This window comes from Triplophysa rosa, linkage group LG5, assembly GCF_024868665.1.
Source record: "Triplophysa rosa linkage group LG5, Trosa_1v2, whole genome shotgun sequence".
NCBI classification, from domain to species: domain Eukaryota; kingdom Metazoa; phylum Chordata; class Actinopteri; order Cypriniformes; family Nemacheilidae; genus Triplophysa; species Triplophysa rosa.
Window position 1 is genome coordinate 13,155,818 of NC_079894.1, and position 15,451 is coordinate 13,171,268.

At 40.4% G+C, this 15,451-nt stretch overlaps 1 protein-coding gene across 15 annotated transcripts in view; it reads left to right on the forward strand.

Annotated features, from left to right (window-relative positions):
- Positions 1-15,451, forward strand: part of ptprfb (protein tyrosine phosphatase receptor type Fb) — a 196,879-nt gene that overhangs the window by 103,952 nt on the left and 77,476 nt on the right. For all 15 annotated transcript variants that reach the window (XM_057333340.1, XM_057333342.1, XM_057333345.1 and 12 more), the window contains exons 3-4: positions 177-322; positions 1,328-1,469. In XM_057333340.1, the coding sequence (XP_057189323.1) occupies positions 177-322; positions 1,328-1,469 (288 nt within the window). The remainder of the gene's footprint in view (positions 1-176; positions 323-1,327; positions 1,470-15,451) is intronic.

Here is a 15,451-nt window from a genome sequence, read left to right on the forward strand (position 1 = left end):
GCAGGTGTCGTGGTGACAATGAATCAGTTGTTAACTTTGTTCCAGTGTACGGATATCCATTGATAACTGCTTTTGCACAGTTGTGTTTGACCACAATTCAGGAATTAATGGCTGTTCTTTCTCCCCCTTTCTCTCTTTTTGTTGCCCTCTCTCTGCTTTCCACCTCACTTCCCTAGGCATGCCAAATTTTATCAAATCTCCAGAGGACCAGACAGGGATTTCAGGAGGAGTGGCATCTTTTGTGTGCCAAGCAGCGGGTGAGCCCAAGCCTCGGATCACATGGATGAAGAAAGGAAAGAAAGTTAGCTCCCAGCGTTTCGAGGTGACTAACTGTCTTCCCCTGACTTTCCTTGCCATGTCAGTGTCTCTCCCATGATGCTTTTGTACTTCCCGTCATCACTCTGACTGGACACTATTTTCGTCCTTACACACTCGCATTGATACATTCTTCTGTTGCCGTCAGCCACCTCACACCTTTCTCTTTTGTCCTGCTCATTATTTCCTGTCCTGTCTGTGTTATGGTTTCACTTGTGGCCACATGACCACGTGATGTTTTGGGGTCATAAGCGGGCAACATTATTTTCCTGCATTTTGGGAGAAACAGCTCAGATCTTTTGTCCAGTTTTTTTTGCAGATACATAAATTATTTTTTTCAGCTATTTTGCCCAACCCTACCCTTAACCCAAATGGAGAAATTACAGTCTCCACCTATTAGGAGTGTACAGTAGCTATATTCGGCAGATTTATGTCTTACGTATTCTGACGTGTCCCGTTTTACAGCCCGGTACATACCTTGTTGACTTCAAGCATTCAGTGCCACAGCAGGGTTAAAGCAGAGTACGTGAGTGGACTGGAGCGACAGCAATTTCTCTTTTTGCTCCCAGCGTTCTTTAATCACTCCGATTTGTGACCAAACCACTGTGGTTCTTAACATCACAAATGTCTTGCCGCGAGACATATGAATGAAAAATAAGTAAAAAGAAAAGCACGCTTCTTTTAAGGACCAACATTTGCACGTCGTTAACTTGGGTGATATCAGTGAACTGAAAACGCTCAGACTTTCAAAAAAACTCACTCCTTGCTTCAGGCAAAAACTCTGCTCAGCTTCCACTTCACATAACTCACGTATACTCTGCTTGAAATCTGTGTAAAATATCAGTTCTTTACCATGAGGAAATAAAGCCATCAGAATATCCACCTTGGTTGGACATTTATATTAGAAAAACTCAAAACTGTTGGAGACTCAAGTTCAGAGACTCAATTTGAAATCTTTTTGGAAGGTGAGAGTAGAAGGTTTGACTGAGTGTTGTTTATCTGTCTCTCTCAGGTGATTGAATTTGATGATGGCTCAGGCTCAGTTCTCCGTATCCAGCCGCTTCGGACACACAGGGACGAGGCCATCTATGAGTGCACAGCCACCAACAGCCTGGGAGAAATCAACACCAGCGCTAAACTCACCGTGCTGGAGGGTAAGAGCATATGCCTCTATTGACCCTTGATTTACAATGGGTGTATACAATACAGTGTTTCCCCTACCATTACCTTAGGGGGGCACCCCGCCCCTCCAACGGCACCTCCCGCCCCCCCTTGAAGGTCAAGTTAATTTCATTTTTTATGTAGCGTATATTGAAATAGACCACTGGGACTTCGCTTCAGCACCAGAGCCTACAACACATTTTCTCATTTACCAGACCTTCTATGTTTCATACAGACTGTGGCTTTCAGAATATTAAGTAAATGGCCTGATAAAACATTAGATTGATTGCTTTAACATTATTTATTAAAAAAAGTATTGTCCGTACCTCCGCCGCAAACAAAATATAGAGACCGCAACCCCCCCAAAGCCGTAAACCTAGGGGAAACACTGCAATACTTGAATGCTTATTTTAGATACATTTGGTGTTTTTTATGTTGTAATGGACTTTTATATGATTTTAATCATAATATTTGATAGGAAAGGGTGAATGGGTGGAGTTGGAAAACAACCTGATTTGTACAATGTGTCATCAGGGTTGGTACATTAGCGCCAGACTAGGTCGCTGACTATACAGTATGTCTGCCTTTTATTGAAGATTCACTCTTTACACTGGGTTCCAAATTATTATGCAAATGATATCTTTCTCTGGTTTTCCTAATTTGTCGATGCAAATGACAGTCAGTATAATTTTCAAGTAATCAACAGTTAGGGTACATTTGGAATTTTATTGAACAAACCTCCCACTGACAACAGTATTTATTTAAAAAATGAAAAACTCAAAATGCACTGTTCCAAATTATTATGCACAACAGAGTTTGAAAACATTTCATAGGTTGTAAAAAACTGAAAATGGTCATTTGTTGAATTTGCAGCATTAGGAGGTCATATTTACTGAAATCAAAAGCTATTTCAATCAAAAACATCCTAACAGGGCAAGTTACATGTTAACATAGGACCCCTTCTTTGATATCACCTTCACAATTCTTGCATCCATTGAACTTGTGAGTTTTTGGATAGTTTCTGATTGAATTTCTTTGCAGGATGTCAGAATAGCCTCCCAGAGCTGCTGTTTTGATGCTAACTGCCTCCCACCATCATAGATCTTTCGCTTGAGGATGCTCCAAAGGTTCTCAATAGGGTTGAGGTCAGGGGAGGATGGTGGCCACACCATGAGTTTCTCTCCTTTTATGCCCATAGCAGCCAATGACACAGAGGTATTCTTTGCAGCATGAGATGGTGCATTGTCATGCATGAAGATGATTTTGCTACGGAAGGCATGGTTCTTCTTTTTGTACCATGGAAGAAAGTGCTCAGTCAGAAACTCTACATACCTTGCAGAGTTCATTTTCACACCTTCAGGGACCCTAAAGGGGCCCACCAGCTGTCTCCCCATGATTCCAGCCCAAAACATGACTCCGCCACCTCCTTGCTGACGTCGCAGCGTTGTTGGGACATGGTGGCCATCCACCAACCATCCACTACTCCATCCATCTGGACCATCCAGGGTTGCACGGCACTCATCAGTAAACAAGACTGTTTGAAAATTAGTCTTCATGTATGTGTGGGCCCACTGCAACCGTTTCTGCTTGTGAGCATTGGTTAGGGGTGGCCGAATAGTAGGTTTATGCACAACTGCAAGCATCTGGAGGATCCTACACCTTGAGGTTTTCGGGACTCCCGAGGCACCAGCAGCTTCAAATACCTGTTTGCTGCTTTGCAATGGCATTTTTGCAGCTGCTCTCTTAATCCGATGAATTTGTCTGGAAGAAACCTTCCTCATTCTGCCTTTATCTGCACGAACCCTTCTGTGCTCTGAATCAGCCACAAATCTCTTCACAGTACGATGATCTCGCTTAAGTTTTCGTGAAATATCTAATGTTTTCATACCTTGTCCAAGACATTGCACTATTTGACGCTTTTCGGCAGCAGACAGATCCTTTTTCTTTCCCATATTGCTTGAAACCTGTGGCCTGCTTAATAATGTGGAACGTCCTTCTTAAGTAGTTTTCCTTTAATTGGGCTCACCTGGCAAACTACTTATCACAGGTGTCTGAGATTGATTTCAGTGATCCAAAGAGCACTGAGACACAATACCATCCATAAGTTTAATTGAACAATATAAAATTAAATGTTTACGACACTTAAATCCAATTTGCATAATAATTTGGAACGCAGTGTATTGTAACTGGATTTGTGATTAAAGTTCAAACACTGCCAGGATTTCAAGCATTTCTAATAGGCCGCAGAGAAGCATAAGAACATTTACACTGATGGAAAGATCCTGTCTTACTCGAGACTAGATGAGATTGGTGGTCACCTGGTTTTGAAGTGTGGCTGATGATTCCCCCAGGTTTCTATTCTATGCTTTTAATCGATATTTTTGGCAAGCTTTGTTGTGTCAGTAGTAGAACTCGTGGTATTTCAAACCATAAGGGCGTGAACTCTGCTTTAAGTATAGCCCTCTGACCCCATTTTTTCAGTTGCTCTGGAATGCACTAGCCTGGGGGCTCCCGCCCCTTTATTGCCACATTTATGTACTTACTAATGCACATCAAGATGTAGGATGTGCCACAAGTTTTATCAGAGTGTGATGTCACACATTAAGTGAATAAAATGAATATTTAAAAATGGCCACCGCAGTGTATTTGTTATTAAACACAAGCCCTCAGCGTAATCCACTTTAATCTTTATTTTTTACCCCAGCGTAGGAGCAGACAAAGGCCAGTTAGTTGAAATGAGCAACCTTTAATGAAGAAAGTGTGATGCCAGGAGCTCTCTGGCCGGGTTCAGATGGAAACAGGAAGCGGAAGAGAGAGAGGTGCCATATTAAGGGCAGGCGGTTTGCTCTTTAGCTGTTCTCCACAGTGAAGTGGCTTAGCTGGACGCCCACAGGATACAGCAGGACAACTCTATATATAGCTCGTTGTTCATAGCTAGCAATGCATCATTTCTGTCCTACAGCGATGCTTAGACACCAGCGCAAAGGAGAAGTTGAATGATAATGATGTACTCTGATGACTTACTAAAGAATGTTCTCTGTGCCACATTTCAAAGGTCTTGGGGATCTGTGCTATAAATAGTGTTATTTCTCAGATCTTTAGGTCATAGAAATGATGTAAGCGCGATTGAGCATCGGGCGACCCGGGTTCGATTCCTGTCTCATGGTCCTTTCCAGAACCCACCCCTTCTCTCTCTCCTACTTCGCTTCCTGTCCTCTCTCTTACTAAGCTGTACAACTAAAGGCAAAACGGCAAAAATAAATCTTAAAAAAAAAAATAAAAAAAAATGATGTTAGGTCTGAGTATGACGCATTCATTTTGATCATAGTTCGACCTGAAAAGAACTGCCAGCTTTTTAGTTAAACTCTTAAAGGGACAGCTCACCAAAAATGAAAATGTTGTCATCATTTACTCACCTTCTTGTCATTTCAAACCTGTATGACTTTCTTTCTTCTGCAGAACACAAAAAAAACGATATTTTGGAAAATGTTGGTAACCGAACAATGGCGGCACCCATTCACTTGCATTGGTTTTGTGTCAATACAATAGAAGTCAATGGGTACCGCCTTTGTTTGGTTACCAGCATTCTTCAGAATATCTTCTTTTGTGTTCTGCAGAAGAAAGAAAGTCATACAGATTTGAAATGACATGCGTGTGAGTAAGTAATGACAAGATTTTCATTTTTAGGTGAACTGGCCCTTTAAAGCGGCCTATATTGATAGTCACGGTTGTTATGAGGCGGCAAGAAAAGACAGAGCTGTGCAAACAACAAGCTGTTTGCGTTTAAGAAAGTTAAACAGTCACATCTCACACATAAACTTCTTGACAAAGAACTTGGATGACCTGCTTTGCGAACTTTTGTTGATGCGCTAGAACTTGTCGAAGTAACTTCAGTCACTCCCACCTGTATTTAGCAGGTCATTCGCAGCTTAGGAGTCTGTGAGTCACAGCGTCTGCCTCTCTAATTGGTTACTTAAATCGAAACGCTTAAACAATTAATGCGAACATCGCGCGATGGATCCCGACTCAAGCAGATGGTGGTTGCGCAAAGAAATTCTTCAGTAATTACTGATTTTTCTAGTTGCTCTTTGCTCTGGAAGTGTAAGCGATGAAGTCCTTTAACACAGAAGGCCACTGATGCATTGTAACATGCCTTCAGGGCCTCCGTGTCTCCACCAACTAGATGTTGTGAAGAATACCAACAGGTTTCACTTCCAGGCTGCACTTGCACCAAGGTTGTGGGCGTTAGTTGCTCACAGCTGTTGAATAAAAATTCGCCATGCCTCTCTTGTAATCACATTGTACGGATGCCAGCACGGGGCTCTGTGTGAATTCATAATGACTTCGTCTAGCAGCGCTCCGGTTCTGCTTCTCGTTTCACTGTAGCGAGAGATTTGACATTACTGATACTCAAGGTCTGAAGCGAGGACAGAAAGCAGAGCAGTTTGTTGGATGTACCCTCATCTCACATTGTTCGGTTCGATTATTCTCCGAATAATTGTCCAAAGCACAGTAAGATGGTATCATTTTGCACCTTAGCGTGTGGCCACGTACATGCTGCAGATTTCTGGGAGTGACAATCGCATTTCAGCGCAGGAGTGAATATCTGAAATTACCACTTTGGTGTGTGTATGAAACAGGAGTCACTCTTGGTTTTGCGCCCAGTATTTTTAGTTAACTGCCTTCGCTTGTCTCGTCCATAAATAACCTGTTAGTTCTGAACGCAAATAAGAACACAGACAAAAAATGTCAACCTTATTTAGGTGGGAAAAATCCCTCTCTTTTTTTCTCATTCCATGGTCTTGTCCTTTCTCTGACTGACATAAAGATGTCTATGTGTGTGCTTTCATGTATGATGTAGTGAGATATTAGAAAGACTTCCACTGTTCTCTGAACCCACAGGAATGCTTTTGAATGATGGATCAGTGAGATTTTTTAGAGGATAGAGTTTCCTCATTAGATTCCCCCTTCAAAAACTGCACAGGTACTCTTCCAAAACACCTGGAGCCCTTGTCCATCAAAGCGGCCCGAACTTGATGGCGTAACTGCCAAACATTGCTCGATGAGAGCCAGTTATAAACACAAAATAAAGGGGCTATACACTCTTAAAAATAAAGGTGCTTAAAAGGTTCTTTACAGCGATGCCATAGAAGAACCATTTTTGGTTCCACAATTTGGTTTCCACCATTCAGTCAAAGGTCCTTTAAAGAACCATCTCTTTCTTACTTTTTTATAATCTTAAGAACCTTTTTAGCCACAAAGAACCTTTTTTGAAACAGAAAGATTCTTTATTGAACCAAATGGTTCTTCTATGGCATCAAAGAACCTTTTAAAGCACCTTTTTTGGGTGTACAGTGCCATAGAAGAACCATTTTTGGTCTTGGTCCATAAAGAACCTTTTAGATCTATAGAACCTTTCTGTTTCACCAAAGGTAAGAAAGAAATAGTTCTTTGAGGAACCAAATATAGTTCTTCTGTGGCATTGCTGTGAAGAACTTCTATTGTTAGGAGTGTAGAATTCATAATTTGACTGCATTTTAAGGCATAGTTCACCCCAAAATAAAAATTCTGTCATCATATACTCAGCCTCCTGTCATTTCAAACCTGTATGACTTTTTTTTCTAGGACACAAAAGATGTTTTGAAGAATATTGGTAACAATGGCGGTACCCATTCACTTCTATTGTACAGACACAAAACCAATGTGATTTGTTGTTTGGTTACCAACATTCTTCAAAATATCTTCTTTTGTGTTTTGCAAAAAAGAGGAAAGTCATACAGGTTTGAAGTGACAAAGGGGGTGAATAAATGATGGCATAATTGTCATTTTTTGTGTGAACTATCCCTTTAAGTTAACCGGTCATAAAAATAGATAAGATATGCAAAACTTGGTAGGCTTACTTAGTTTTTTTCATACTAGCAAAGCCATATTTGTCAGGTTAAATACCACCTGTCATCCAAAGTTGTTTTGTCGTTGTGGCTTGTTTTCTTTACAGCTAGCTTTTGAATTCTTTCTTGACATGAATGGCAGGTGCAAGTCGGTTGCTCGAATGAATAACCTGGTCTTTCACTGGTAGGGCAGCATTTGTTTACGCACATTCCAGGGAGGAGCTTTCACGCAACGGACGCAGACCCTCTCTTCTCCACAGGTGTGGTCTCCAACCGCTTCCTCAGCTCCAGTCAACGGTCCGTGTCACAAGTTTAATTTCTCCCACCATCTGCTGGCTTGAAGCCCGGCGCTGTAGATCATGAGCGTTTGACAGATACAGACTGCGTCTGTCGAGCGCGGCCTCTCCCAAGGACTCGTGCAATATGGCTGAGTGGAATCGTTCACCTGGAGACAGTATCGGCATCTTCTGCCACATCTTCAAGGGCTTTAAGAACTGATTCGCTAATTTCAATTGATGCTTTAACCTTAAGCCTTAATCACGCTTTATAAAAGGTGTTTTTCATTAATATGACTAACATCCGTAATTAATCCTGACAGAACATGTTTGTAGCTGTCGGATCTCATTGGAGTAGCTATACTGTTTTTCGCAGATACGTTTATGACCTGTATGTCTTTCTGGTCCAGAACAGTATGAAGAAAGTGACCTCTGTAGGCGTTAGATGTGTGAGGAAGTCTCTAGCGCTGGTTTACTATTCTCTGTAGTGCTTTGTAGCCATTCACTGACTGATGTTGCCCTGGTAATTGTGGATAAGCAACCCTGTGGGTCTGGCGGCCATGCTCACTGGGCTGAGTAATTGGAGCAGTTCACAGTTTGAGTTGTTGGACGTCCAGCAGCCTGGTCAGCATAGCTTTAGGGTGAGGGGATCATAGGTGTTGAATGAGTTAAAGTAATGGACTAATCTAGTCCCATGAGCAGGTGAGGTACAAGTAGTTGCTCAATCGGAACTGATAAATTGACCTTAGGAGAGCAGACGTTTTTTCATGTTTGCTGCACTGAGATTGTCAAAAAACAGGTCATGCTGTATTGTGAATATAGTCACGACTAACTGTCAGTCGTGATGTGAACCGTGCCAAGTATATTTACAACACAGCATGGCCTTGAGTGTCTTGATTGCTTTTATGAATTGACTAGTACTAAAATATTAAGGGCACAAATTTTCATTAAACATTTTTTATAAAGCATGCTTATTACAGGCGATTGCCATCCCTCTCCGCTGGAAGATGTAGTGCCTGACAATAAACCATAAGAGAACGGAAATTGTCAGTGCTTGATATTATAAAAGATTGGGGTGTAGGTGTGGCAGCGACAGTATATAATCTGTTTTATCTTCACTGTTTAATTAGTGCAGTGTCAGAGCTCTATAGCTCAGTCCAAAAAGATGTGTTAATAGAGAGGTTCATGTGTTTGCTCGGTGTTATTCTTTCTATCAGACTGAAAGAATAAGTAAAGGTTGTCACATTCAGCAGCGTTGTATTTACACACCCGCCATGTTCTACCATTCTTTTTACCTACTAGTAAGAAAAATGTTTTGTGGCTTTTAGTCTATCTCTGTTTGCTTTGTGGTCATTTATATTTAAGTGCACACCCAAATAGTGACAAAACTGCTTTTGGGAAATATTTGAGAAATCTCACAGCTTGTCCTGCTCTACACAGATTTTTGTCCAGTGAGAGAATTCTCCAAAATACCACATACCAGCTGGCGAGTAGCATATCATGGTTCATGTGACTTAAAGGGATAGTTCACCCAAAACTAAAAAGTCTCATTAATTTACCCTCATGTCATACAAAATCCGTACTGTACTGTTCCTTCTGTGAAAGAAAAGAAGATATTTTGAGAAATGCCACTGTGGATTTGTGTCCACATATTGGAAGTCAATGGGGTCCAATGTTTATTGGTTATCATTGTTTTTCAAAACATCTTCTTTTGTGTTCTGCAGAAGACCGATAGTCATAGAGGTTCGAAATGACATGAGGTTTTTTGAAAGGGGTGAGCCCTTCGATATGTCCTCTGCCAAGTTTGAATAAAAAAACATCAAGAAAACTGTGCTTGTCAAGCCATTTAAAATCTAAACACTAAAGCTCTGTACAAAACATGATGGTTGTATGCTGCACTGAGCGTGTTTCCCATCTAAACAAGACTCTCCATAAAATGGCAGATTTTTCACCTTGATTTTCACACTCAAGGTGACTCGGGCCATTGCGCTCACCCGTGAGCAGATCACCCTTCCGTTATGGTAATGGGTCACACATGTGCTGTTATGTACAAACCAGTGTTGTATAGCATAAATAATATCCATGTGCCTGTGGCAGAGCTGTAGATCATCATGAGACGCAAGAAGCTGGAGGACACAGAGAAGAGGGCGAGACAGAGAAAACAGAAAGACATTGTGTGTGTAGAGAAAGAGAGAGGCAAGCAACGCACCTGCGCAACATTGATTAAGTGACTGTTGGATGAGAAGTCAGGCTGAATATTCTGGCCAGCTAGAAAAAGTGTATTATTTCAAAGGTCAAGGCATGCATTACACCTCTTTCCCTGCGACTGACTTAGATAAACAGCACGCTGGTATAATACCACAGACGGCACTCCGTCGTTTCTAGGGCGCCGTTCACCTTTGCACACATTGCTTTGTTATTTACTGCAGGTGTCCATGCAGTACGAGCTGTGGCCAGTTATGCTATTTAACTGTTGGGGATAGGGCTGGGCGATATACCGGTATGTACGTGACTACCGGTATTGTTTTGTGCCATGATATGAATTTTGCTATATCATGCATACCGTTATATATTCATGTACTCTAATTTTGCATTTATATTGTTTTGTTCAATTAGTCAACTGTTAACACTGCTAATGAAGACACAGAGTCGAGGGTGAATGTTTTAATCTTTTGTCCTCTCAACTTGGCGCTACACAGGCATTAGTAATCAAACAGAGAGCGCCTTAACAGTCCAAATTAATAGAGCACAAACCACCGAACGTTACTCAAACACGCCACAGCAACAATCAAGCGTGCACAAGCAACTGCAGTTTGCGAATTCATGAGATTGAACGTGCGATTTGAGTGAAAAATTTGAGCGAACGCGCAGAAAGTCAGGTTGTTGAACAGCACGAGGAATTAGTTAAAAAAAAAAGGGGGCTCCGCTGTCGTATGGAACTGGTTTGGGTTCAAAATCTCTGACATCGACCAACAAACCATACTCTGCAAGTTGTGCCACCGTGTTGTTGCAGCCAAAGGTGGAAACACTAGCAATCTCTTTCACCATCTTGAAAACCATGCATGTCCGCGAATATGAGACATGCACCCAAATGCGTACAACAGATCGTCCAACAGATCGTCCCGAAGGCGGCGCACGCCTGAAGACTAGGTTAAAAGCTTACAGTATTTAAATTTGTATAAACTACATTTTCCTTGTAGTAATCTTCTTTATCCCCTATGTACTATACAGTATTTTATTTTATTTTACATAGTATTTAATTTAATTTCTACCTCATGTTGAAATTTTGCTCTGTTTGAAAAAAAAAACACAATTGCACAATTAAAAAAAAAACTTTAAGAAAGTTGATGTGAGTATTGGTTGGTACTAGCTGAAGCTTTAAAAGATTTGATTGAAAGTATTACAGTGTATAACAACTGAGTTACCTTTTACCTTACCTTATTCTCCATGTAGCAAAATATTTTCATTTTCTTTATCCCATATGTTCATTAAATGTGTTTAAATAAAAGTCTTTTAAGGTCTATGTCCCATCCCTGACTTTTTTTAGTTATATGAGGTTAAAATACCTATTTTTCCTATAATTTAACTAAGGTGTACTAAAATGTGATTCCATATGTTTTTATCATATCGAAATATCGATATCGACTGGACAGTGAAAAATACAGTGATATGAATTTGAGCTCATATCGCCCACTCCTAGTTGGGGATGAGCGGCTATTGGTTTTTAGTGCATCAGTTAAAATTAATACAGCAAATGAATATTTGCCTTACAGTTAAGTTATAAAAACTAGATAACTGTCTATTTAGACAACATTTTTAAGGGAGCATGTTTGGTTATTGCGTTGTTACCTTAACAACATGCTAACGGAAAACTGTAGAAAACTGTGTAGAGTCCAGAGTTATAGTTAGTTACAGTTTTTTTTTTACAAGTTGTTTAGTTTTCACCAAATTTAGTTATTTATTTGTTTATTTTTTATGTTGCTCTGTAAGTTCCATTTATTTTTATTTTAGTTTTAGTTTGTTTTTTTAATTTTCAGTTAATAATTGTAGTGACTGAAGTTAAATTTCAGTTTATTGCTGATGTAGTATTTCTCATTTTCATTTCGTTTAATGGTTTCAAATAATAATTAGTACGACACTTTTATTTGATTCCAATAAACCAAAATGTTTCAATAATTTTAGTTTGAGTAAATAATAAGTACCTAGGTATAGTCAAGTTGCATGTACGGTTTGCTTTAAAAGTGCTGTTTGTTTGACAAATTGAATTGCTGCCCAGGAGCGTGCACTTGTTGCCATAGAACTAAATGACGTCTGTCTGTTAAAAGCGTCTCCAAACATGCAAATGTAATATCACGTCAATGTTATCTTACAGCAGCGTGTAGGCAAAGCAGTGTTCTGTTTGACCAGTTGATATCTAGGCAGTCACTGATATCACCTAACGCTGATGTCATCTTGCGTGAATGCTGTTTTGTTCAGAGGCTGCCAACTCTCACTGGTAATTGTCTTCTTTAGGTTTTTCGTAACCACTGAGGATGAATGAGTGTGATCTTATTAAAGAGGAAAGGTGTACAGGTTTTTCAATGTTAAATTATTAGTGTAAGCCCTTTTTGGTCGGTTGGCTTCCTAAAGAGTGTTACTCTTTGGCACTCTTTTTTAGACGTCCGACACGTCTGTAATTTTTGGAATGGTACTGTGTGTTATCAGACAAAGGTGGATAGAGGCAGGGCGGAAGGTGAAACATTGTTAGAAACAAAGGGATGTATTTATGAAAAGTATGTGAGCAGATAAATTTCTTGCTTAAACTGTTGAACTTAATGCTGTAATTCATCTAAGAATAATTGTATGAAAACTTTATTTATTCAGCTTGTGTTTTATCAATAAGGTCCAATTGTTAAATGTTTCATTCCATTTGGTAGCACTATTAACAGAAATGGTACCCTTCACCTTTAATTGTCTTGAATCGATTAAAATAATTACTGATTTAAAAAAAAATCTGATTGATAACACGATTTTAATTTGTTGTGTGTGTGTGTTTTCAGTGATAAGCTAATGAACCTGAGTTTTCACAAGTTTTGTTGGCAAGGTGAAGTCTCTGTTAGGATGACAAACCTAGACTCTTCTCTTGAAATGAAGAGATGTAGGCAAATAGATGGCGTGATGTTGTCATGTATCATTACAGATTACCTTCCATCTCCCTCCATCAAAAGAGATGTCACCTGTAATTGTTATCATCCATCACTCTCATCTCACACACTCCTATGAAGATTACAAGGGCATTTGTTTCTCACATTCTTCTTAAACGAGTCATTTTCAATCATGTTAAAACTGTTTGTGTTTTGCTCTACCACAGTTCAAACATTTAGGTTGGATGCTTTTGACATGCAAGTATGTTTGGTTTTCAAATTGATCGATTTTCTACAACCTTTGCACGCTTTGTGGATGTTAACATGCACGATCCTTCTCTGAAGAACCGCTTGATGTCATGCACGAGTTCCCCTCGGTGCTTCATCACCATTTGAGCATCCTCTTCTGCAGCGACGTGTTTGTGCGGGGTGAGAATAACTCTGCCTGACGTGAACGTGGAGAGCACTCGGGCTGTTTCACAGTGGGGTCTGGGGACGGAGACTTGTCTCTTCAGCGGGGTTCTGATTAGACCCATCACCCGTATGTAATGCTCTATTCTCTTTAGTAATTGGAGCTGGCAGGAGGTTGGCATGTACCCTTCCTGTCCTCCATTGCCCTCTTTATCCTCCCACAGTGAACTCGTGTTTATCCTCATGTCTGTTCTACTGTAATGTTTCTGACCCAGCACTGAGGACACTTGTGCTTGTGCATCGCCGAATCGCTTTTTTTATGGGAGCCTCGATTTCACATTTGCTTCATCGTTCCCTTTATCTGCCTTTAGGACATCACAGACTGCCCTACTTCATCCTGTCCACCTGAATGGTATTATTATTCTCATAACGGTCGCATTGTTCTGTTTTGCAACGATGCATCTTTGTTTGCCGGCCATTGTCATCAGTTTGTTTCACTCATAATTCGCTTAACTCCAGGTTGATATTTCCTACCTTCAAGCTTCTGTTTTTACCGTGAGCACCTTTATCAGATCGCTTATAAGCCTTGGTGCTTGCAGTTCACTGCTTTGCGGAGAGAACAATGTCGCTATTTATTTCCATGCAGCTGATTATAGATGGGTTTATGGTTTGCTACTCTGTTAGTTCCTTTTTATATGGTGGCACGCTTCGATAAAGCTCGGATGCTCTTGGCCTTGATCCACAGCCGAGGAGATAATACAATAGATTGCCATCTGCAAAGGCCTGCAAGGGCTTATCGCTCTGGTAAGGTCTCATTAAATACCCTCTCTCGGTCTCTGAATGGCAACAGCAGATTTCCCTTTCAGAAAGAAAATTTGATTGGATGCTATTGTAAGTGTGTGATACCTGTTGATAAGATTCCAGAAAAAAATAGATATTAACAAGATTCAAATTTTGTCCGGACTTCATTCTTGTCAGTAACAACAAAGGTCAGAGTAGAAACTGTTGAACTGTTGTCATATTGACGCATTCTGCGTGTCACTGGTGGTGGTGTCAGTCTTGATGCTTTGTCATGTAGAGTTCAGTGAATTGGTGAACATTGACTCAAGTGATGTTGAAAGGGCCTTTATTGTATCCTGAAAATAGCAACCTAAGCTTAGTAAATATTAACTTTGACAACAATGGAAAAAACATTGAGCCACAAAATTGAATTATGACTGAGCAGTTGGCATAGTTGTCCACACCCACCATACGGATTCCCGGCGAACACCCACAGGGAGTTGAAAACGATCCGACACGATCGGGTTGTCGCTCGACTCACGAAACTGTGAATTGCAATTCAGCTGCCAAATCTTTGTTTCTCTTGAAAAGTAGGCAGTAGTAATTCGATGAAGTAAGGTGTTGACGTTGCATAAAAATGTGAGCCTTTACTCTTTGTCTGTAATTGTCAGGTTTGATGCTTCTCATATACCATGACATCAGCCGGTTGCTCTCAATAAAGGTGAAACAGAAGAAGAATGTCAGAACATGACATCACTGTCATCAAAGTTCAGTTTCTGTGCACTCGAACATTCATATTGACTGTTTGCTGGAACATTTCAGCAAAACTCTCTGGCTCTTCCTCCCACTTCCTCTTCATTCCGTCCGCTCTCAAGTTTCTCTCTGCTCCTTCCAAGATGGCATCCCAATTACCCGCCGAATGTATCACCCAGTCGAAGCCAAGCACCTTGTCAGAACTGCTTCGGGGAAACAATGAAAGTAGCGTTGGCAGGCGTTTTAAATGCAAACCACCATCTGCTGTGGCGCCCACATCTATGATGCGCAAATCGGCAGAGAGTTGGGATGGAGTGGGGCGTTTTGTCGAGTTTTCCCACTTCTACCTATTCATCTCTGTAATGGAGTCCTTGCTCGGCTATATAGACGCACAAAGATTGTATTTAAAAATAAAAAAGTGTTTTAAATCCTCACGCATAGTAATATGGTATAAGTGATAAAAGTACTTGTGGGACAAAGAATGGAGCTTTTATTTAGGTAATGCACCACAGTGCTTTCTAACTCATTCTCAAAATGTTTTCTGTTTTTCAAGCTCACTGTGCTTGTTCTGTCATTATTATAAACATTGCTAACAAGCAAATATTAGTAGCGAACCCCACACTAACCACCACACAGAGTGTGCGTCAACTTTTTGTACGGAATCTCATAATAATGTAGTTTGCTCTCCATGACACTAATAAAAGATCATCAGATGACATTAGAACGTTCTTTTTTTCTTTTGGTT